Genomic DNA, 25,348 nt, shown 5'->3' on the forward strand with positions numbered 1-25,348 from the left:
GTGATCTTCACTTGAAATACATACGTCAATGGCCTGCTCACATCGTTTAAGTACACGTTCAGCTCACTAGTGAGTCACTAAGGAGAGGTTTATCTTTATTAATGTACATTATGTTCAATAAACCAGATAATGCCTATTATTTGCTATTGTGATATATGGTATAAATTGTCTTGTGCCATGATTATTATCGATAAAATTTATTGTAAAAATATTTAAGAAGGAACAGCTCAATATAATTGGTATATCTATTGCCGTAAAATCTTAGGACATTCTAAAACTCAATTTGCATAATTATTGTAGAGATAAAACACTAGGATTCAAAGAAAATGAGTGATCAATCCAACATTATATAGCTGGTAAAGGAGAAGATTCAGGATAACTATTATTAGTATAAAATGTTAAATATCCATGAATGTGGGCCTAATCTCCTTGATTGACATTTACTTAAAGAGGTTCAAAGAAGCCATGCAAACTGTACAGAGAATACTGTTCCTTGGGATATTTTAAAAACAATGATATAATTGTGTCCTGTGACATTTCAAGAATAATTTTCTATGACTGGGTACTATTTAACATAATAGTAATTGTACAGTTAATAGCATACTAAATTATAATGACCACATAGTGCTAAAAATTTCCTGATATGTTAAATAGTGTAATGTAAAATTACATTTAGTGTATTTATATACTGCATATAAAACTTTTCAAAGAGCTACTTCAAGAGCTTTTAATTTAAAAAGAATAACAAAAAGAATTAACTCCAAAATTTGGCTTACCAAAATATACACAGTACAAAAAATAGGTCACAATCTGGTTGAAAGGAAGATGTACACAGTAAATTTCTAAAATATATAGAGCAAAGAGTATATATGGTAAGTTTTATTTAGAATATTTGGAAAGACAAAGTAAGACATACAAGAATTTGAAAAGAAACCTCGATAACTTGTGACCACTAACCAGAGCCAAGTCAGCCCTGCAGAGAGCTTTGGTAGGCAGAGCTTGTTCCTTGCAGGAGAGTGGTGGGTAGAGAAAGGAATCCTCCTTAGCAGAAACATAACCTTCTTCTGGCGACAGCTGCTGAGAATGATGTTTAAGTACCAGTTCATGGGAAAGAGAGAGCAGTGAGGAAGAACAGAACGAAGGGAAGAAGACAAGGGGAAGAAAAGTGAACGGAGAGAAGTAAAAAATGGGAACGTTTTCAAATGATCCCAAATGACTTTAATATAGACTGATAAGTATAAATTTGACAAATACCTATTTTCAATACTTTTTTTGAAAAGATTTAAAGAAAATATTTGTTCTAGTATAAACATCATATGTCAGATGACAATCTTACCTATTTTTTACTCTTCTTATAAAAGACTATCCAAATCAACTTTTTATATTGTAATAATCTTCTGGTCATTTAAACTGTCAAATATTCTGGCCAAATAGTGAAAGGTATATCTTAAGTTATTAAGACTGAAAAATGGGTGCAGAAAAATAAAACACTAAAAAGAAAAATCGTCTCATCTCTGGCACCCCTTTTTAGGTTATCACTTTAAGGAATGTAGTTTATTTGACAAAGAATGTTACTGAATCTACAGTGAAGCCAAGCAATTTAGCAGAGCTTGTAAGAAATAAAACAGAATAAAAAGAGTACAAACACACTATCAGCTTAAAGTGTAGTCCTGAGCTATTACACTGTAATCCTAAACATACTGACTGAAAAAATTTTCATTCTGATCTTCAATAAAATGGGTTAAAATATTAAATTGCATACTTTGGTATCACTCATAAGCATTACAGGAAAAAATCTGTTTTTCTTCTGTTTCCAAAGATACGAGTTTAATATGTTTTAAGCATCACTTAAAAGTCACAGATATAATCATCCTATATTACAATGCATATTAAATTTCAAATAGCAAACTTTGTATTATAAGAACTTTATTTTGGAACCAGCAAGAAAAAGGAAAATTGTGTTTTTAAAACAGCACAATTTCTTCTTAAAGGCAGTAAAAACATGTACTGAATCATGTTTACAATTTCTTTTTATCAAACAGAAAGACCAGAACCAAATTTGTGGATCAATTTTAACAAATCTGCAGTCTCATAACAGTCTGTCTCATTCTTACATTGCCCTTCATTTGGATCTTTTTTCATGATTTCTATAATTTTGGTTTGATTTTAGAGCTGTTTGCCATATTCTTCATTCTTTTCTCCCTCATTTACTTTTTCATAAGTATATTTTTATGAGTTACTGAAATTCTGTGTGGAGCAAAATTAGTACACGGAATAATTTAACTTTAAAATACATTAATGAAGCTTATTATTTAAATCTTTTTACAAAGGAATCAATAAATCTTGTTAATTGCCAACAAATCTTTATTGGTAAATATATCTATGTGTTTGCATTTTCTTATGAGAAAATACATTTACCCTTTCATTTAAAACTAAATTATACACTAGGAAAAAGTTTTTTAAGAAATTGACAATGTGTCTAATATTTAATTTCATTACAGTGCCAAGCGTTAAGTACATGTTACTGTGCACTTAACAAAACCTACTGTTTTATGTGGCATAAATTCACTTGTTCTTCCTAATATTGAAACATACATAATGGGAACTACTGCCTTCTAGGAGGCAGACCACAAACTGATTAATCCAATTTGCAAAGTTCAATTTCCTGCTCTGCAGTAAGTAGACAACAAATGTGTTAGGATCAAATTAATCAAATAACTTAAGCCACTGTCTGACGTTCTATTTTACTCTGCTATTATTAAAGAGTCTATTAATTGTTAAAGGTATTCATTTTCAATATCCTCAATACACTGCTATTTTAATATTTGAATCCATGTTTCTTGAAACATTTTATTTTGCCTTCATCATGATTTTATTACTGAATTTAAACAAGGTTCAAAACAAAGCCACAAAGCAGTATCACAAATTTATCTGTGAATATCCTGGCTGTTTTCTTTCCTTTATCCTCTTAAAAATAACACTCAAAATTAAATCTGTATATTTATGTAGCTAATAACCATGTTGGTAGAAAGTACATGGAATGATAATTCAATCACAAGAACACTTAAAGTTAAAAAAAAAAAAAAAGCCTACGAGCCATTTTTTCTTGCAAATATAAAAGGAAAGCACTAACACCCAATCTTACAGGTAAGGGCTTGGCTACTCCAATCCTCACAGTTCCTGGCAGTGCTCCCTTCAGGGCTTCCACTGCCTCTTCCAGACTGCTGTGTTCCAGGTTAATGTCATTGACAAACATGAGGCGATCTCCAGGAAGAAGTCGTCCGTCCTTTTCAGCAATGCCACCAGGCACCAAGGAACGAATTACAATCACAGTGCTTGCTGGATCAACTGGATCCTAACAAAATGGAACAGCAATGAAAATACATTTCCTTTTTACATTGGAAAACCATTTCTGGGTCATCCTGTCAACTGTATTTGATGAGTAACTGCTTCTAGTACCTTAACAACTTCAAACAAAAAATACTATACACAATTTCCAATGAATTACTTGGGTAACAGTTATGTCTATTTCATATTAGGGAGTTTATGAAGAGTTTGCCAGAAACAATAGCACTCTCATTTGCTAATGTTCCTGAGCAGACATATTATACAGACAACTTAAAGATTACAATTTTGAGACATCAAATTTTATACCTCACTTGAGGGCTAAACATCAGATCTATTATTATTAATAGCACTGTTAATAGGAATTACTGGACGTGAGTGTACTAACGGTAGCACCCATTCTTTTGAAATGAAACACGAGAAAAAAAATCCAAGAGTATATGGTGATGCAGTATTTTCATTTACACAGCAATCTCAACATTAGAACGTAATGGCAGAATCAAAGCCAAGGATACAACTCCCTGCAGTGAACTGAGCCAGCTCTCTGTCTGGTACTAGCACTGGGCAACTGCTATGCTCGGTCAGACAGCATTCCCTCCTCAGTCACTCATCACACAGCACAGAGCAGGTAAGAACACAGGTTGCACTTGACCATTTTAGACATATGTGTACATGTAGTGCAATAACTGGAATATTATCATACTATAAATGTATTATGTATATAAGACAAAAGAAATACATATCTAATATTTTATGAATTATAATTAAATATGATTCATCAGTCAAGAACACAGAAATGTACTTCTCAAATAACAAAATGTATTTTGTTATTTTCTAAAATGTATTCTGTGTTCCCAAATTTCTAAGAGTTTATAAAATATCTGCATGTGGGGCTGCGATTTAGCTCAGCGGCATAAGCACCTGCCTGGCAAGTGGGAGGTCATGAGTTTGAACCCCAGCACCAAATAAATAAATGAAATAAAATAAAATATCTAAGTGAATTCAAAGTTAAAAGAAATCTTTTATGATGATAAATTACTGTTTTTAAAAACTCACTAAAAACAAAATATTTTTAATGACTGCCACATTTTTCTTTGCAGTCAACATTATATATTTGAGTATATGGCATCATTTTTAAAAAGTTGCTCAAAGTAAGCAGATGATACTTACCTGATAATCTAAAATGCTAAAACCAAGGCCTCTGCTCCCTTTCTCCAGCTCTATGTGCTGAACGGTAGCCTCCCACATGGTCAAAGGTGCTTGAACCTCCTCTGTGATCTGACTCAAATCAGGCATTGGCAGCACTGGATCTTCTGTCTCCGAGGACCCAATGAGCTCGCCTAGGTCTACATGAGGCTGGAAAACACATCAGACATCCCTTAGTGCAGAGGCACTAGAGTAGCAGACACAGACACCAACATGGCCAGGAAAAATAAAGGGAATAAAGGTTAATTCAATTTCATGAGCAGGTATAAACATCAAATTTAGAAAAATATGTTAATTAGAAATTCTAATTTGTAGACTGTCTTTGTTTTAAGTCAATTATGGACAACATAGGACCATAGATTCAAATCTCTCCATCTATTTTACCGTAATTGTCTCACTTATACCACATTAAAATGTATATGGACATATATGATTCTTGCCTTTGATCTATGCATGATTTGGAATTGTTTTCTATTCTACACTACTCTCATCACCCATTAAATTATTAACTTTATATTTTAAAAGTTTTCAAAATTTATTCCATTATTCCTTAAGTATAATGTAGGTCAAATTCTATCATCTCTCATTATATTTTAAATGAGATTTAGCTAGGCTATAAATTATGCATAGCCCAAATCTTAACTTTAGAAATGTACGATGCATCCTCCAAAAAGCTGATTAACAATATCACTTGACATTTTGATCTAAAAAGAAAAGCAGACAGGAAAATGAGTGTGTCTAGATGTCACAGAAAATTATTTTACATATATTATGAGTTTGAATTTCTTATTTTAAAACTAGAGTGTGCAAATTAGTAAGACCCCTATATACTAAAATGATCTGTCCACTCAAATTTAGCTATTCCTTTTGTGTCAGGCTTGGAATTGATATAAAAGTATATTTTTCTATATGTGTACTATATACACTATACTTCAGTTTTATCTTTTGTAAATGGGGATAAATGAATATATATTCCATAGAAATATTGTAAGCAAATTATACAAATTTCTGTATGTGATAACATATAATATTATTACTTGTACTAGCATCTAAAGCAACTCTTTGAGGCAGGCGATATGACAAATATTACAGAAAATAAAATGCAAAAAGATGAAGTAACTTTTGCCCCAGGTCACAAGGCTAGCGAGTGTCAACTGTGATTCAAACCCTGGTCTGGCTGACATCAAGATCAATCTTCTAATCATGAGGTGTGCAAGGAAATCAAATATCAAAGAAAAAAAATGGCTCAGATATTTAGCATAATATATCCCTTCCATTATATATTCAGATTAGCCTCATTTCTAAGTTTCATACCTTCTCTGTTAGTTCAATGTCACTTAAGTCCAGGCTATCCAGTTCTGACTGGGTGGTGGGAGGTACAGTTCTACGACAGCACACCATTGTCACTTCTATAGGCAATTCTTTCAAAATATTGACAACATCTTGATGATTTTCCCCAAGCAAAGTTATGCCATTCACCTATAGACAAAGATGCATTACTCAAGTAAGAAATATTTACTAATATAACTATTCTTCTGAAAACATTTTTTATTAAATACAAATACTATTGTGGTGATGACCATAGTTCTGCAAAGCCCAGAAATGTAGTTAGACTTGTGAAAGTACTATCCAAAGCAATTTATACACAAGTTTAGAGTTTTGCTGTAACTGGAGCTTTTAAAGTACTCTGAAAAACCATTAGGTTTCATTCACATTTTATCTGCCAATGTAGGAATCTAGCAAAGGTAAGCTAATGAAAATATCCACAAGGATGAAGGAGAGAAGTCATTAAAAACTGGCATTATTAATTAACAAACTGCATTTATTAAATAAAAAATGGAAGTTGGCACAGTCTGGCATGGTTGCACATGTCTGTAATTCCTCGGCATGGTAACATAGGCCTATAATCTCAGCACTGTGGGAGAGTGAGTCAGGAGTATTTCAACTTCAAGCCCAACCTAAATGACTTAGCAAAAACATGTTTATAAAGAAAACTTTATAAAAGGTCTGGGGAGAGACTTTTCAGTGTTTGTCTTTATATTCTCTGTTGAAAACTGGATTACTTATTCTAAATTAAATATATATTTAAAACTCTTCCAAGTAAGTTTTATAAATTCTCTGGACTTAAAGCAAAATAAAAACCAACATAAAATAAGGTCTGAAGCTCCATGTAGATACAGATTTGAAATTTCTGCTTTGGGTGGATTTTAATAGATTTGTTATTCTCAGGAGGGGAAATTTAAAATAAGATCTTATAAATTAATCATATTAAGCCCCCAGCAGCCTTTTGAGTTTCATTTATGGAAGAAAAGAAAAGCATAGCTCCATACTTCCAAAAGCTCATCGCCACTGAAGAGTTTCCCACTGTGTCCAACAGGACCTTCCGGTAGGACAGATCGGATAAAATGATGGCCCGCAGTTGCCTCCAGACTTATCCCCAATCCACTGTTCTCACTAAACTTGCTCACGTGAGCCACCTGAAAGCGGAAAATCATCACAATTTTTATATATTCTTCCTTTTCTTTCTACTCATGCATATATTTTATGTTCATTTCAAATTTTTCAGTTTTCTAGCAAAAGCTTCAAAAACCTTATAGTAATCCTGCAAAGTTTTGAAGCTTTGCCTCTGAAAGAATATTCATGTCTACTGGTTTCTTCAACCAAAAATACCAAAGAGCAGCAGCCAGCTGCAAGCACCCAACATGTTTTGCAGGGGTAGAGATGCTCATAAAAGATGGCAGGCAATTAGAACTTCTTTAATGCCTGGCCAAAACAAGAGTACAGAAAAGACATATACTTAGCACTCACTACTATGTGCCAGGGACTGTGCTAATCCCATTTCACAGATTACCTCATTTGCTTTTCAGATACAGGAATAATTTTTCTTCTTGTATTAAAAAAGTAAAATGAGATCTAGAGAGGTTAATTTAGCCAATGTTGTACAGGTAGAAAAGGACTATCAGACAATCCAATCCAACCCTACAATGCTCTGATTTTAAGTTGTTCTGAGGGAAAATAACAGTTGAAAACATTAGAAGTAAATAAAGGCTTCTTATATTCACTAATGAATCATGTCAGGAAATTTTTGTATAGAATCCAATACTTATAATAATATCAGTATGCATGCTACAGATGATTAACTTTTATCTTTTATTTCCAGTCTAATGAAATTGATAAAAAAAAAAAAAAACTCAGAAGAAGTTGTTTCCTTAAAAAGAGTTCTTTCACATTTTAATGATAACTTACGTAGTAGTGTCACTTTCAGAAGTGGAAATCGTCTGACTTTGAAATGTAATGCGGAATGAATTCTTCTCTCCACTAAAACCCAACTTAGATGCCACCTCCTCTGAGAAGCCTTCCAGACCCCCATTGATAGCATTTATCAGTCCTCTCTGTTATACCATTCTCCATTATTTCACTTATGCAGCATAACTGACATCAAACAATATGAACTTAGTTCTGTGTCTCATTTATCTTTGTCAGCTCAAGGCCCATAAACAACTTGCTTTTTTTTCTCATGGAACACTTCTGCTGTTGGTAGACTACTGGGAGTATCACCAGAGACTTATGTGCACAAGGAACAGAGATGTTTGGTGTTAGTTCTGATGGCTGTGACAAAATGGCTAAAAATGGACTCCCTTCATTATTCAGTTACTACCTAAAGAATCTCAGTCTCAATTACACATGTCAGTCATCTTAACGCTACCCCACACATGCTACATTAATCATTTCTTAGCTGGACCTTAGGGCATTTTTCTTTAACTCAATTAAAAATGTAATAACAGATCTACTTACTTAATTTTACTTTAAAGGTTAATCATCATAACTGTTTAAAAGATTATTGTTATGAAAATTAAAAGAATACTACATAGTAAAGAAGGGCTTGGTAAGTGCTAATAACATTATACATTCGTATCTAATGTCTTTTATCTGTTCTGACATATACATATAAGCAGTAAGGAAAATTCTATACAATATAGTGTTTCATTTTTCTTTTTGAAATCCCAAAAGAAATTTTGTATATATCTAGAGGTGAATAATGGTGTCAATTTTGTTAAACTTCCCTTTAGAATGGCAGATTGTGATAGTTCAACTATATATACAAACTTTTAAGTTATAGGTGCCATAAAGAAAAGTATTCTGAAAAAATTTCTTAATACATAAGAGTGAGAAAGAAGGTGAGGAGAAATGATGTTCTTTAACTCTGTACATAGGTCATGATGAGTTTCATATTATTCTCAAGTAAATACTATCACTATTTTGATTCTATATATGATAGGCTTAAAAATTAAAAAATACTTGTGCCTGTATTATTTATGCTAACAGAAATATTGTAATGTTGATGATATTCTATTCTGTTTATATAAGCTCCTTGGTTACTGTGTAACATTCTCCATCTTGAATTTTCTAAGACCTAGATTAGAAATTGAGGTCACCTTTTAAAAAAACTAGATATTTGCTAATCCTCCGGACTCCGTCTGATGATTTTTATCAGGTACAAATAAGAAAATTAGGAGGGTAAGCCAACTTACCACTATTTCATAGTTAATTCCCATAACCCTCTGCCACTTTGTCAGCAGGGTGGTTTCTCGTTGTGCATCTTCTGTTTCCTCTACCTCATCTGAGAGTAATGGATATCCTAAAATGGCCAAGACATTTAAGTGACAAACCACAAGTCTCTACATATTAGCCTTCTGTACCAGACACAGTGATCAGAACCTGTCTGCTATGCCAAGTTCACCCTACAATTGTTACTCTCATTTCTACATTTTCTGTAGTAATTTAATTTAGAACCATGTTCTCTTTTAATAGATATCTTTTAAATCTTAACTATACTATGCTTCCATTAAAGTAGTCAGATATTATCTAACTGTTATTTAAAAGAATGGGGACGCTAGGTAGGTCTAGGATTCACTTGGAAGTCTTTTGGAGGCTCTGATAAAAGTCCGTATCAACTCGATTTTAGTTTCTCACTTTAACTTCCATGTAGTACTCAGGAGAAAAAAGGGTTCTGCTATTACTGAAGAAAAAGAAATTAACAAATAATACATACAATTTTACATAAAATTGAGAAAATATATATTAAACAAATATTGAGACTAAATGCAAAACAAAAGCCTATAACTAAAATCCCACCAACTGGAAAAAAGGAAAATAAAAATAAAAAAGCAAAATTATCTTCAAATTGCATAAACAATATTGAATCTAAAATGCTTATCTAAAACAAGAAACTATAGAAGAATTATAAATTCATACACAATTATCCCTATATTCATATGCAATTATTCCTACATTCATATTTAATTATTCCTATAAGAACCATACTCATAATGGCTGCCTTTTAAAAAAAAATCTCTCTTAAGCAGTATTCTCTGATTTTAGCATTCCAATTCCAAATTTAAAGTGTTGCAAAATTCAGATTTCGTGTGATCTGCACCCTTTTGGTGGAAATTTAAGTGCACTCACTCCACGCATATTCTTCCTGTTTGTTATGTTCTACGTTAGTAAAATGTTTTCTTTTATCATCAGAAGAGATTACATACAAGGTATTATAATTTCAAATAATTGAGAGTAAAGATGTAGCTCAGAGGCAGCATGTGTGAGGTTCTGAGTTCAACCCCGAGGCAACAGAGAGAGAGAGGATTACCTGCTCTTCCAAATAAGGTTTTTTCTTTTTAAAATTAAATCCACTACTCAGAGAGATATCTAAGAAGCAGAATCTTTAAATATGATTCTGGGAGAAACAGACATGGGTCATAAGAGTCCTACCATCTCCACCCACTCTCATTATTTTCTTGTGTTATACAGCTAGACAAGGATTTAAGGAGGGTGAGATTAAGGATAACAATGTGCAAAATCAGTAAGCCACTGATTAAAATTTTGAAGTTCATAATTTTCAACCAACCTATGTTTTTAAATTTTATTTTAAAAAGAATAAAATCTAATAAAACAAAATAGAATAGAACCAATCAAAACAAAACAGTGAATGCAGAACATCAAAACAAGATAATAGGAAATGAACAATGGCTACCATAATGCCTCTTGTTATCTTCAAAGTAGCAACCAACCTATGTTTATAACCATTCTGAGCTCCCAATGGGCTCAAGACTAGATGTCAGGTAAGACAGACAAACAGACAGACAGCCCTGTCCTCTGATCTTACTGAGAATTCAAATGATTTGTTCACTTGTGTAATGGATTAAATTTCTGTGGAAGGGGCAATGATATCTTATGATGTGTTTGAGACTTATAAAAGATCAGATGCATAAGAAGCACAAAGTTCTACTCCATTTATTTGTTAAAAAGAGATTCTAGGGCTCCTAATTACAGGTATAGCATAACCCCTCCTCAAACATACAAATTTCTCATTAGATGTCTTTACTAGAGCAAAACAGATAGTCCTGAGCTTTCAAGATAATCCTACACCCATGTCTACTTACTATCTTAAATTTCATGCTCTGAATATTTCTATTCTTTCCTTGTATTCTTGATATTCACATTAGTCTAAATAATTTCTTTACCTACAACTATAAAAATGGCAGAATACGATATGTGTGAATCCTATACATGTCCCTTTTATGATACTTTACAAACAAATATCCATTTAAAATAATGACAAGAAATCAAGATTTAAAGCAGAAAAATTTCAATGAGGGGGTACATTGAAGAGCTAAATTTTAATAAAGGGTACAGTTCACATGAAGTCTCAGACTCTGTCCAGTGGATTTAAGTCCCCAAAACACATGAAGCAATGACACAGGTACAGGGAGAATCTGCCATGTGACACAGAGATGGCAGCATCACTCCAACATGCCTTACTTAACGATGCTGCTACACAAAGTGTAAGCAGCTTGATAAAGGAGTTCTTAGAAAAGTTTAATAATTTCTCAGTACTGTTATTTTCCAAACCACCCTCCCAATGTTAAATCTTTTAAAAAGTGAAAAAACAACTTTCGAAAACTGGATAGTTCACTCTACAAACTTACAGAGACTTATTTATGTTTATCTTTAAACACTATATTTTATCATTTATTTAGTTTATGTTCAGTAATGCAGAGACATGACATTTATACAAAAACAAAAGGATTAAGTTTAAACTATATATATATAAAACAATTCATTCCTAAAGGATCCTGGTTTAGAAAAAAAGTAGAAAAAATAGACCAATTTAGCAAGAAAATATACCAGGTGTAAATGAACTATTTTAATATATGAGCAATTATTTATATCTATTTGGATAAATAGGGACTTATGACCTTCACTTTTTAAAAGATCTTTAGTAACATATAGTATTATCCATTAGCATTTAATTTCAATTGCAAAAACCATTTCTCTAAAAACATAATACAGAATATCACAGCCTGTATCTAAATATTTACCTTCTTCTTCAATTGGTAATATATTGACATTTCTCCTAAAAGATAAAGAATCTTCATCTTTTTCACAATTTTCTAAAAACAAAAACATTTTAGTAGTTATTGCAGTAATATCATTAAGGACTTGACTTTTCTAAGCCACTGTAGTTATTTGGACATCTATGAGAAAGTCTTTTTGATTTTTTCAGGGGAGGGGAGATAAATTCCATAGTAACTATGGGCAAAAGAAAATCTTTCTGTAAATGGACACATACTCTTCTGGATCTGCTTCCCTATGTTCTAGGACTGCAGGAAGTATTTATTATACAGCATAAACACCAGAATAGTTAACAGCCTTACAAATAAAATACTGCTTTCCAGACAGTAGCCTGACATCGAACAATAAACTCTCCATCAGTGAGCAGCATAAAATTTTAGTGATTTGCAGAGATAGTCAAGTAGTAACAGCTTATGAATGGCACAGCATTTCCAAATGCAGAATTCAAGTTGATCCCTTCAAGGAAAGGTTATTCAGAGTCAGCATTGCGCTCATCTAACCACTGTGATGACATGCAAAGGTAAGGGCTGGACACAAAGGTAGATGATACAGAATTAGAAAATGTAATGACTGGTTTATAACTAAGAACCAGTGACAGAATGGATACAACAGACAGAAGTCAGTATTCAAAAGCCCATTATATAGTTTATGGACTGGTTGGCAGTCCTAACTAATTTCAACTTTTTCCTTGGTTTATTATAAATAGTTCAGGATAAAAACCACTCTTTAAATTATTTTAGAATTGGGGAAAAAGTCTATGTAGTACAAAGGTCTAACTAAACATGAGATTAATTTGGCATTACCTTTGCTTATCCGGGGATTAGCTAGAGACACATCCGCGTCTTTGGTGACATCCTCCCTTGGCAGGAGCTCTGTCTCCTGCTTCATTTCTCTTCTCATTAGCGTCAGGCGCACAGTTTGTCCTGTGCGTCGCAATACCTCTACTGCTTGCTGATTGGTAAAACCTTGAAGGTTGGTGCCATCTACCTGTGATAAAGACATGTTCAAGAATAAACGAATATTTGTATTGCTAACTCACAAATAACATATTTACTGCTTATTACTATGAAAAAATGGAAAATAAGTATTTTTCTAATTGGCAGATAGATGATAATCAGTTGTTTAGGGAACCAGCATTAATTTAGGTACACTAGAATCTCTTGAGAGGGCTTTGTTTGCTTTAACATGGATCCAGAGGTAATACCTCTAGAAATTATTAACCAATAGTTTCAGGGTAAATCCAGACTTCTGTAATTTTTAAAATGTTCTTTTATATTCATTGAGTGATCCTGAGGCACGATCAACTTTAGAAATCAACACTATAAAGGATATAAATGTATAGAAGGCAATGCAAAAGCACTTACTGAGGGCACAGATATATTCCATAAACACATTTAACCCACCTCAAAAAATACAATGTAAGTACCTTCTTATTTAATATGTTTGTGTGCATTTGTGTGTGTATATTCTCCTTTTCTAATTCACAAATAAAAACATTTTGAAAATACCTCCATGGTCTTTTCAAAACATCAGTATGAGTCTCTCAACCATTTATTCTATACAGTACTGCTTAGGACAATCTTTCCAACTCAAAAACGGCTTATAAGGTCCCCACTTTCTATAACTGCCAGCGCCCTCATCAATTCTTCCTTCCTGTATGATCCTTCCTACAGCCATTGCAGCTCGTTTCTAATCATCTGACCTGTAGGTTCCCTTGAGTGCACTGCAGCCCATGCTTTGTCTCATCACCTCAGCAAGAAAACACCTGTAATTTCTTTAGCCCTTATGTCAAAATTTATTTACCATAATTACTTCCGTATCTCTGTTTACAAAGATCCCTTTTACCCATTTTTCCTCGTAACATTTTTCAGAATTTTAAGTTAACATTTCCAGTCATGAGATGGTTTATAATTATCTCCTCCAAGAATGGATTCTATGTTATTTTTGTTTGTAACATAGTCAATAAAATATGGTACTAGCTACACAGCAGATATTCACTCAAAATGGGAGTACAGAGCCACTGGAACACCTATCCAATATTTATTTGGAAAGAAAGTAACCTTTGAGGTATGTTAAAAACCACAGAGCACAACATCATTAAAAAATTCATAAGTCACAATGAAAATTTTAGAAAAGTAGAATGATAAATTTAAAGCTGAAAGTCACAGTCAATGAAAATCTTTTTGAATCTGAAATGGAATATGAAATGGCTGTGCTGTGTGATAGGTTTTATAAACACAAGGCTAGCCAGACTGGGCAGTCAAATGCTCACTAAATGAATGAAAAGAATGAGCCCTAGATAAGCACTTTTCAAGAAGACAAAGAACACTTACTACAGAAGTTTCTGGAAGAATATAATACAACTTCAAATTAAACATTTGAAAAACTTATTTTATATGTAACTACACACACACACACACACACACACATATATACACCTGTATTAATATATCAATATGTAGTATATAACAACATATTTTAATACATAGAAGAGATGAAAATTTTAAAAATGAGAAGCTAATCATTTTCATTAATGGGATATTAAGCAAAAGTGAAAGTGGATCTAGATGAAGATCTGACATTTTTTAGGTCCTTTAAATTGTGTATGATTCTTGTTTCATATTTTAAAGAAAAAAACAATAAAATGGTACAAAATTTTGAAACAAGATTGTAGGAGAGACACAATAGTTAGTATACTGTGCATTGTTATCTTCAAAGTGGTTAAGTAGTTGTGTGTATTATAAGACAAAGCCAGACTCCAGTCACTTCAAACCTACCCAACTCCTCCATTCCCAGGGAATGATGGGACTCAAATAAGACAAACTGTGTAACAGACTGATAATAACTAAAGCACAACAACTTTGATGGAAAGTTAAGTCAAATATACCCACGGGGACACTCCAGCAACCTAAGAAGGGACTCAGAAAGAGCTTTAGTCACCTCCAAGGTTTCCCAGCACAAAGCCATCTTGCCGCACTACCAGTCAAAAGCCAAAGTGTCCCATAATTCTGTGACAGAAGAGGTTCTCAGATATGGAAAGTTCAGAAAGTAATTCTTTTCTTATAAATTTTAAAGCAGTAGCTAAGTGACATTAATCCAGTTTAAATTCAAATAAGAAACTGGAGCATGGAAGGTCTACTACTAAGCAAAATGTAAGTAAAATACAAATCTTAATAATACTATTACAACAAAACTGCATTCAAATAATTCAAGTCATAGTCCTTAAAGGAGAAGATACATAAAATGGTATGTAATAATCTGTTTAAAACAAAAAACAACTGTAAGCAATATAACAGTCTTTAAACAAGCCTGTTTAAATACATCACAGTAGATTCACATTTGCTTACTGATTATACCTCTAGACACATTTTTAGTGAAACTAACAAATATAACACTATTTAAATACAAATACATGGCAAATTTCTGAATTTTACTCCAGCATGTTCAAATTTTATAATCTTTAAATCTCAAAGACAAAACCTAAAATAAATGAACATATTATGTACTCTCATGCTAATACAGTAAAAATATATAAATAAGGCAAAAATCCCTACATTGAGAGTCTATGAAAACTTTTAGAATGACAGAGTTTTAGGCTGCAAAGATTATATTTGCAATAGGCTTTCATCATTTGACATGTTAAAAAATAAACTTTTAAGAAAAATATAACATACATGTTTTTACTTATTAATAAAATTACAGTATGTAAAGAAAAATGTTTTCTTTATTTTCAAAATTTAGTAATACAGATTTTAAAATACACTCCTTATCTAAATGTCAGAAGATGGTACTAGCATGGAAAAATTAGCATGGAAAAATTCCCACCGTGAAATAGCCACAAATTACTTAAACTAGACTTCAGTTCAAATTTCACAATATCTTCATCTATAATATGGAAATAATACCCACTTTCCAAGAATTACAGTACTGGGATACTCAGAAGATGGATTGATTAGCAGCAGAATAAAAAGTACTAAACATGAAAACCCCAAGGCTTCATCGGAGCCATTTGCGTTCAGTGTGTTTACACCCATGATGCATATGAGCCACAGTCACCAAAACCTCAGGAGCTTCAGTGAGTTAGCTCTGTACTGTACTCAAATAATCCCATGATTATTTGAGGTCAGTTCAGACTTACTGACACTACAGGCAGCACCACAGTGGATCTAGGCACAATGGCAGCAGAGTGCCTCTCTTACAAAAAGAAGACAATTACCACTTTTATAATACCACTATTATAGGCAAAGTCAATGTCACAATTAAGAAGAACAGACATAGGGAAGCAATGCTAGTTATAGGCACAATTCACAAACATGGTTTCTCAGCACACTCAAGTGTAGTTTCCCAAGGCCTTCTCCAGTATGGCCTATACCTATTAATGGAGAATCTCAACCTATTAACAAAGGCATAGAATAGCAAAGGCAACATTGGACACGTTTCCCTATTGATATGCTTATTGAGCATTTTTTATCAATCATAATTTTATACTGTTTTTAGCATGGATCACCTACTACTGAACTTAAAAAGAGTAAGAGTATGATTTTGATCAACAAGTTTGGCTAATTGAAAAAAAAAAGCATAAGTCCTTTGTCAAATATTTGTTACCCAGAATACCAGCACACGAAAAAGCAGGTGGGGGTAGTGGGGAGTAGACCCATTTTCATTATTTTCTGCCTCCTGCAATCCCTATAATGAAATCCTAGGATCCACAGAACACAATTTGTAAAAAAAAGAAAAAAAAATTTAAATGTAACAAACAATTTTAAACTGCAAAGTAACACTTCTTCAAAACAGAAATTTCTTAATCTTCTCAGCATACCATAACTGCAAAAAAAAAAAAAAGACTATAACTTCAATAGCTACTGTCAAAAGAAAAATAGACAAAAAAGACTATAGTTGTGAAAATGCAACTGAATGTGGAAAACTCTACTATCAATATATCAAAAGTCCGCAAGATGGTGATATCTTTTACAAAACTAATGGAGGAAAAGTGCTGTACAGTGTTCCCCAGGAGTTTGAGGTGCTTCTCCACTTAAAGTAAATGAATGCTGCTAAATATTGAACATCAGAAATGAAAGCACTAATAATAGTGAAGAGAAACTGTTTTACTCAAAACAAGAAATTTACTTCTATTATTTCAAGGTAACAATTTCTTTATCACTGAATTGCTTAAGAGGAATTATGTATGAAATTCCACTTACGTAAAATGAAGACAGTGGTAAGTTTAAGAGTAAGCATTTTGAGTCTTTTTCAATTATTACATAACCATTTTAGGCCTTAGGTAAACATCTCTCCAGAATTAATAAAAATGTATTTATGTACATATGCCAGATTCCTTAAATAAAGATCTGATTTGATTCTCCTAAAAATCCTATGGAAGAAGTTTTCCTACTGGTGGTAATTTGGTGGTAAAGAAACTTAAGACTTCATTTGCTGAAGAGTTAAACATAAAATTACCATAAGATCTAGCACTTCTACTCCTTAGTATAGAACAAAAAGAAACAAAAACAGAAACCCACATAACAAATTTCACATGAATGTTTATAGTAATATTGTTCATGATAGGTAAAAAGTAAAAATAATGCAAATACAGTACTCATCAACTGATGCTTCAGTAAATGTGGTAATTTCATAGAACATTATTTAGCAATAAAATGAAATGAAGACCAAATACATGCTACAACATAAATGAATCTTGAAAACATGCTACGTGAAAGAAGTAAATCATAAAAGGACCAAATCTTCAGTGACTGCATTTATAGGAAATGTTCCAGAAGAGGCAAATGTATAGGGTCCAAAAGTAGATTAACGAACACCTAGGAATAGGAGGATGGGAGAGTTAGGAGATGGCTGCTAATGAGTATGAAGCTTCTTTTTAGAGAAATGAAAATGTCTTAACATGAATTATGGTATAGAATTCCCTACACTGTGTATATACTGTAAGTCACTGAATTATAAGCTTTAAATGGGTAAATTTTACAGTACGTGAATGGTATATCCTACTAAAGCTAAATCTTTAAAAAAGTTTTCTAATGAACCAACAAAGATAGTTGAAGAAAAACAATCTGTTTTTAATTCAGCATCATTCCAGTTGTACAACTATTCATTCTCTCTCTTTCCTTTTTCTACCAAAAAAAAAAAAAAATACAATGGCAATTTCTACTGCATGATAAAGGCAGACATATGAAGGAAGCTTATTCCAGCAAATAACCAGATTGGTTTGCAAGCTCAATTTGATATGTTGAGTATACTCTTAAGAGATGAACAAGTATAAAGAATTTCACAGCACCAAACTCAGTAAGTCTCAAGGAGATCCAATGTACCTTAAGAGGCAGATAGAAGGAACTTTGCTACTTTTTAAAAATATATATAACAGAAAATTCACTATATTAACCATTTTTAAATAGTTAAAGTGAAGTACACTGCTGTGTAACACACTTCCAGAACTTTTTCATCTTGCAAACTGAATCCCACTAGAAAGATTCACATTCACTTCTCTTCTGCCCCTAGTAACCAACATTCCACCTTCTGTTTCTCTCAAGTATGACTGCTTGGACATCTCACTTAAGTAGAATTACATAGTATTTGTCTATTACTAGTTTACTTCAACAAGCATAACGGCCTTGACATTCATCCACACAGTAGCATATGATATTATTTCATTCTTTTTAAAGACTGAAGAGCATTGCACTATGTGTACAAACCACATTTCACCTATCCATCCTTGTATCAATAAACATTTAAGTTGCTTCTGTAAGTTGACTACTATGTATAATACTGCTATGACTGAGGACTCATTTTAATAGTCTATCTTGTCACTACTATTAAGCTTTCAAAAGAGCAGCAGAGATAATTAACAATAACAAATACCTATTAAATAAGCATTCCCAAAAATGTCTTCAAGATTAATATATATTTGGGGAGGGAAGACTTTGCAATTACAAAAGTTTTTAGGAAACACTGAGGTAAAAATGTAAACAGATTGTCATAGGATTTCTCAGGGTCTTCTGTCTTTCAGTATGCACTGTGAGTCCCTCAGAAACCATATTATGTGCAGTTTTTCCTAACTATAGCACGTGGTGAGGATTTTGTGAACTTGAGTTTCAGGGAATAATTTGGGTAGCTCAGTTTCTATTAATATTGAACTGAAAGTTGCATTCTTTCATGCTCTGCCTCAAACAGCAATATGCTTAGAAACATACTGATGGTATTACCATATGATCAGTTAATTTAATAAGAAAGGGTGGATCTACTTATTTTATTTTTGAGTATTCTTAGAACTGAAAGATGTTCCACCCATGGAGTCAATAGTTATAATATCATTTGGACTAAAAACAAGGTATGTATCGCAAATTCAGATTACATTAAAATGTCACGACATTTGACCTTTATCTATGGAATGCCTACATATATATTATTAAAATATTAATATAACAAATTTATTACAGTCAGAAATCGAATATACCAGATATTGTTCAACAAAAACTTTCTTCTTTAGAATTGAAATTAGTAAAGCTTCCTCTAATGTTTTATTTTGCTTCCATGAAACAATGAAAAAAGTTGTTAGGTTAACAGCATCAAGTTCAAAGCAAAATTATCAGCTAACTGTATTTCCCAAAACTAAGTAAACTAGAACAATACAATTCTCAAACATGAAAATTCACCATGCTATCATTAAATATGTGACTTACTGCTATAATTTGGTCTCCAATTTGGATTCTTCCATCATGTTCAACGGCACTGCTTTTTGTAATGCTCTTTACAAAAATTCCTGATGGTTCTAAGATTAGAAACAGATTATTTTTCACTACTTACAAAATATACTGAGAGAGTATTCATCTCCCATTCTCCAAATAAAAAAAATTCTAATTGGAAATAAGCATGTATTAATAACTCACGCAAACAACAACTGGAACAAAACATAAGGCAATTATTCTGTCATAGCAGTCACCTACATTGTTTCTAAGGAAGTTTTCAACCAACTAATCCAAAATCTTCAAAATATGCAATGCTGATTAAATATTTCATAATATATAGATTAGAAGCAACTGCTGCATTTTAAAAAATACTTAAGGTTTAATTTACCTAACTTTTTATCTCCAATATAACCAGCAATAGTAATTCCTAATCCTTGAACGTTTTTAGTCAGTTCCACATCAAATGTCTCATTTTCTTCACTCTTCTGAGTAGAAACATCAACCTGAAATAAAAGTACATATATTTCTATGCATATATATATATATATATATATATATATACACACACAAAGAAATAAAAAACAAGCTAAACTCAAAAAGTCATAGCTTTTATTATACATTTTATAATGTGACATAATAATGTATCAGAAAACTACACTTGAGATTACTTCTTCAATGGTAATAACATGAACTCAGCATCACATTTTTTTCACAGAAAGGAGTATCAAGAATAAGACTTCCTTTACCTTAATAGGAAGGATACATTATTGTTTGCATATCCACCATTTTAAAACTTAAGAATTTTCTTATGAAATTCTGTGTTCAGAGTTGGTTTATCTAATTTCTGAAGAATTCAGAATGTTTTCAACAAAAGAACTCATATTTTGGATTCAAGTAAACAAGTTCAAATCTAGCTTTCTCAACTAGTATCTCTACACAACTATCTGCAAGGAAAAGAATAAAAACTACCAATCTATCTACCATTTATTGAGGAGTTCCCCATTGAAAGGCACTTGACATGTCTTAATCTCTTACACCTTCCAGCAACATAATAGTCCTTGTATCAGTGAGGTAGGTGCAGCTACTTTAGCAATCTTTTTCACCGTTTGCCTAAGGGAGTCATCATTTCCGAATGTACTGCGATACCTAGTCAATGAACATTGCAGATGGAGCACACCCTTAATGTATTTCCCAGCTCCAAAAATGTATTCAATACACTGTCGTTGGATAACGAACATATCAGATATTAAACTGATACTACACTTAATGAAAAGGCTAAGAAGAAATTTGTGTCAATTGAGAATGAGTTACATAAACTTTTCTAAGTACAAAACAGCTAAAAACAGCCTAGTGGTGGCATTCAAATCTAAATAGTCTGGTTGTAAGATTCCTTCTCTTAAATGATATAAAATATGTAAAAACTCGAGTAGAATACAGGGGTCCCCATATCTACACGTTAGCTTGTATTTTATCTTAAATTTATAGTTATGAATATGAATTGACCTATCTTACAGGTATGTTATTAACAGGCTGACGTACTATTTTGAAAAGCAGTAAAATGCATCAAGGAAATATTTTAAACTGCCCTATATTTGTTTTGTGAATTTATTCTGTGAAAAACTATTCATAAGAAAAGTACATCTTTCTTCATTAGTATCTTCCCTTCATCAGTTATTGTTGCTAGATCATTAGGTGGAAGGGGGTTTCCCAAATGTCAGCTTTTTCTAACATGTAGTGTTATTAATTGTATGGACTTAAGAGCAAAGGTCCCTAAATCAAACATCTGTGAACAAGATGGCACATCTGGCACAAGATGTTATCTATAAGCTATTGGTACTAATCATTAGTCGAGGTCAGCAGATTTTATAGAAAATCTTACGAAGAACATGACAACATTGAAGTTAATGTATTCTAAAGGACACCAGGCTGGGGTTAGGTGGTAATATTTTCTGATTTTCTTTCAACAAACTAAGTATATGTAACTGATGGTCCACCTAAATGAGTTACAATTTTACAGTAAAGTTTATTTTTCATTGCACATAATTATCTGTGCAAACTTAGCAAAAGTTTAAAGTTTAGATAATTACAAGAAAATGACAGGATGAAATCTGCTTCAATTGAAACAAATGTGTTTTCTATTTTTAATAAGACTTATGCGAGTGCTATTTTAGAGGGTGGCAATTTGACTATCGAGTGGTTTTAAAAGGGGCACAAGCTTCAGAAATGATGATACGCACAGAATAGATATTTTTCTAAGCTTTCAATTACATCAAGTGGTTTTCGGTATTGCATTCATTTATATATTGCTGAATAAAATGTTTTGTTTATCACAAAAGAATGCCATTTAAACACTTTCATAAACAAAATTTCTTTCTTCTTTCTCTTTGCAAAGAATAGCAAGCAAACTCAGTTCCAAAAATAACAGAATCATGGAAATTTCAAATGTTTTAATGAAGTTTTAAGGCTAGTGGAGGATTTAGGATTTAAAAAAAAAACTGTAGCAACTTGCTAGAAATAACTTTAATAAAAGAAAACAGAAATTTTTGCATCTATGAAGAGGTATACAGGACTTGTGCTTGTGTGAAGTTTATCAGGAAACTGGGTGAAATTCTCTTAGTAAATAGTTCAGAAGTTTCTGAAGATAATTATTCTGCTGATGATATGCACAGTAGTCCTGTGATCTCTAAACCATAGCTCCTAACTTCCAATAATTCTGAAGTTTTCCATTTAAGAAGAAAGACAGAATGCTACACTTATAAATAAAACTTTTATTACAATACCTAAACCCAACTTTGTTTCTAAAAATTATAAAACTGTGCCAAAGATTTAACTCAGCGGCATAAGCACCTGCTTGGCAAGCACAAGATCTTGAGTTCAATCCCCAGTACAAAAAAAAAAAGAGTATCTAAAAATTACACATCAAGAATATTGATTATTCATTACAAACCTAATCACAGCTCTGAGATACGCCTTAAAATAATAACACTGAAAGACTCTGAAGCCGCTCTACCAAGTCTGCTTCTACCGAGCCTGCTGCCACTCTCCAACCTTCACACACAGAAAACAAAAACAAAGGGACTGAAAAGAAAGTTGTTAGAAGGGAATGGTTAGAACTATGACCTTGTGGAACGTCTTCCAATTAAGATAAAAACACATGTAAGCATTTTAGGTATAAGAAGCAAATAACTATTTGTAAAATATCATCCATATTTCAAAACTTTCACATCACAAATGAAGCTGCCTAGAGAAAAATATAAAATTATCTAGTGTTTTAAGCAAGTTATATTTCATCTGTTTTATATATTTGTAATTATAAGACAGTCTTAGTGCTGAAGCATATCTACATTTGATTTTACACATTAACATATATATATATGAACATTAATAAATCTAGGTTTTAAGTAAATATCACCATCATCTCAGTGCTTTTTTCTCTGACTTTCAGAATGATGATATAATCTACTAACCCGCATCTCTGGTGAAGAGGAGGAGGAGAGGGTGAGGCCCAGAGAGCTGGGTGCTGTGGTTTCCTCAATGGCACCTCTTGCAATCATCAATTTAACCCTATTTCCACATTGCCTCAGGACTTGTGCTACCTGCTCACTGCTCATTCCTGTCAAATCAGTGTCCCCAATCTTTAGAATATGGTCTCCACTGCATAATCGGCCATGCTACATACACAAGAAAAGGTTAAATAATCAGGTTATTGTTCTTATAACCGAATCAGAGAACCTAGATAAGGGAAAGAAAATTGTAAAATATGGCAATGATGTGCTACTATGGCAATCATGGGACATTAAACATATTACTGCAATATTAGCTGCCTCCTAAATCAATCAAGCATGATCCAGTACAATATAAAAAATGAAATACACAAACACTCCTTAAATAGCTGATAGGAAGTTTAATATTGACTTATACCCACTAAATGCAACAAAAACTTTTATGAGTGTTCTAAGCCTCTACAAGTGCTGTCTAACAAAGCTTTCTGCATTAATGGAGTTGTTCTACACGACTGTCCAACACAGTAGTTACTTACTAGTGGTACCTAGCTGTGGGACACATGAAATGTAGCTAGTCAAAGTAAGGAACTAAATTTTTAATTTCAACTAATTTTATTAATTAAAATTAAATATGGCAGTACTGGAGAATATAGCTCTATATAGAAGATAAATAGAGCTGTTTCTCAAGCTTATTAATTTCATTTGATATTGCTAAATGATGTCTAATATTTTAAGAGAAAATCTGTAAGTTTTTGTTACTATTAATAGCTCTAATTGAAGAGGTTGCTATTAATAAGCTTTTCATTTGTGAATATGAGAAATGTTTGATGAGGCTGATTTTGACACTGAACTTCAAACAAACATGCAAAAGCAATGTTACCATGAAGACAGAACTTTTTATAACTAATAAATGCGTGAAATACTTTCACACATATCTTAAACATACATATCTTAAATAACAATTCTTCAATTAACTATTCTAGGTAATAAAAATAGGTTACATTTCATATCCAAAGATGATACCTGTGACTTTTCACTAAAAGTCAAGATGAATTTTGTTCTTTCCCTTTAACAATTTGTCCACAGTGACTATAAAACAGCCAAGCAAGTTTCAAATATATGATCATAAAATAAAAAATCAATCAATAAAAAACTTTACCTCAGTTTTAGCTTAGTCTGTGATTCTAAAGATTGCTAAATTCATTGTCTGCAGCTATAACCTAAGATTAATGTTCTTTTTCAAAAGTATTTCCCTTCCCATTCTATAAGAATATTTCAAGAATAGTCCAATAAAACAAAAGATCTTGGGGCTAGGGATGTAGCTCAGCGGCATAAGCACCTTCCTTGAAAGCAGGTGGTTGTGAGTTCGATCCCCGGTACCGATAAAAAAATGAAAAAAAGACATAAAAAAATGAAAAAAAGACCAAAAAAAAGATCTAAATCCTAGGTTTTTCTTTTGTAGAGAAAATATAAACGGTAAAGCCATTTACTGGGTAAAACAGCATTAAAGACTTACTGGAGTAGCTTACCTGGTCAGCTACTCCTCCGGGTAGAATGGTTTTGACTATCACACCAGTTGCCTTTCCTCCTATGATGCCAAATCCCAGACCAGAGCCATCATTCACCAGCTCAATGGTTTCTACATGCTGCCAGTGAACCTAAAAACAAAGCTTCCATATGAAGTTTTAAAATTTTATAAAACACTAAAATTCTATATTACGTAGTGTGATTATTATTTTATTGGTATTAAGTAACTGAATACAGACATGCTAATAAGCACCAAAAAATCCTTTGCATTTTGCACATTTCTCTTCTAACAGATGATTACTCCTATTGATAAAACCCCTCTTAAAAACATCAATATATTATTTTTTATATTTCCAAGATCTATTACACAACTTATGAAAAAGAAAAGAAAAAGATCAAGGGGAAAAAACTGCCATGTCAAAAATGTCTTCTGTCTAATCCTGCCTCAAGGAAAGATTTTAAATTAAATGACTTTAAAGCCACTAGAAGCTAACTGCAACAATATAATTCTATAATTTACAAAGCAAGTCAAGACTGTATCTGTCTACACATAAATACAGTTTTATATTTTTATTTATTTATTTGACAATATGAAATTTATTGGAAAAAAGAATGGGAATAGGCATAGCTCCTGAGAGACAGAAGAGGTCTCAAATA

At 32.4% G+C, this 25,348-nt stretch overlaps 1 protein-coding gene across 11 annotated transcripts in view; it reads right to left on the reverse strand.

Annotated features, from left to right (window-relative positions):
* Positions 1 to 25,348, reverse strand: part of Mpdz (multiple PDZ domain crumbs cell polarity complex component) — a 175,064-nt gene that overhangs the window by 97,424 nt on the left and 52,292 nt on the right. For 6 of the 11 annotated variants that reach the window (XM_063251208.1, XM_063251195.1, XM_063251189.1 and 3 more), the window contains exons 7-18: positions 24,694 to 24,822; positions 23,129 to 23,332; positions 20,050 to 20,164; positions 19,656 to 19,744; positions 12,768 to 12,951; positions 11,931 to 12,002; positions 9,084 to 9,190; positions 6,882 to 7,028; positions 5,866 to 6,030; positions 4,516 to 4,701; positions 3,146 to 3,355; positions 958 to 1,077 (exon numbers count right to left, since the gene is read on the reverse strand). In XM_063251208.1, coding sequence (XP_063107278.1) covers positions 958 to 1,077; positions 3,146 to 3,355; positions 4,516 to 4,701; positions 5,866 to 6,030; positions 6,882 to 7,028; positions 9,084 to 9,190; positions 11,931 to 12,002; positions 12,768 to 12,951; positions 19,656 to 19,744; positions 20,050 to 20,164; positions 23,129 to 23,332; positions 24,694 to 24,822 — 1,728 coding nt within the window. The remainder of the gene's footprint in view (positions 1 to 957; positions 1,078 to 3,145; positions 3,356 to 4,515; positions 4,702 to 5,865; positions 6,031 to 6,881; positions 7,029 to 9,083; positions 9,191 to 11,930; positions 12,003 to 12,767; positions 12,952 to 19,655; positions 19,745 to 20,049; positions 20,165 to 23,128; positions 23,333 to 24,693; positions 24,823 to 25,348) is intronic. The other 5 variants (XM_063251204.1, XM_063251193.1, XM_063251229.1 and 2 more) reach the window with 2 other exon arrangements.

The sequence above is a fragment of the Cavia porcellus genome, unplaced genomic scaffold (genome assembly GCF_034190915.1).
Source record: "Cavia porcellus strain 051 isolate PalLab524CR breed Dunkin Hartley unplaced genomic scaffold, mCavPor4.1 scaffold_1, whole genome shotgun sequence".
Taxonomy (NCBI): Eukaryota; Metazoa; Chordata; class Mammalia; order Rodentia; family Caviidae; genus Cavia; species Cavia porcellus.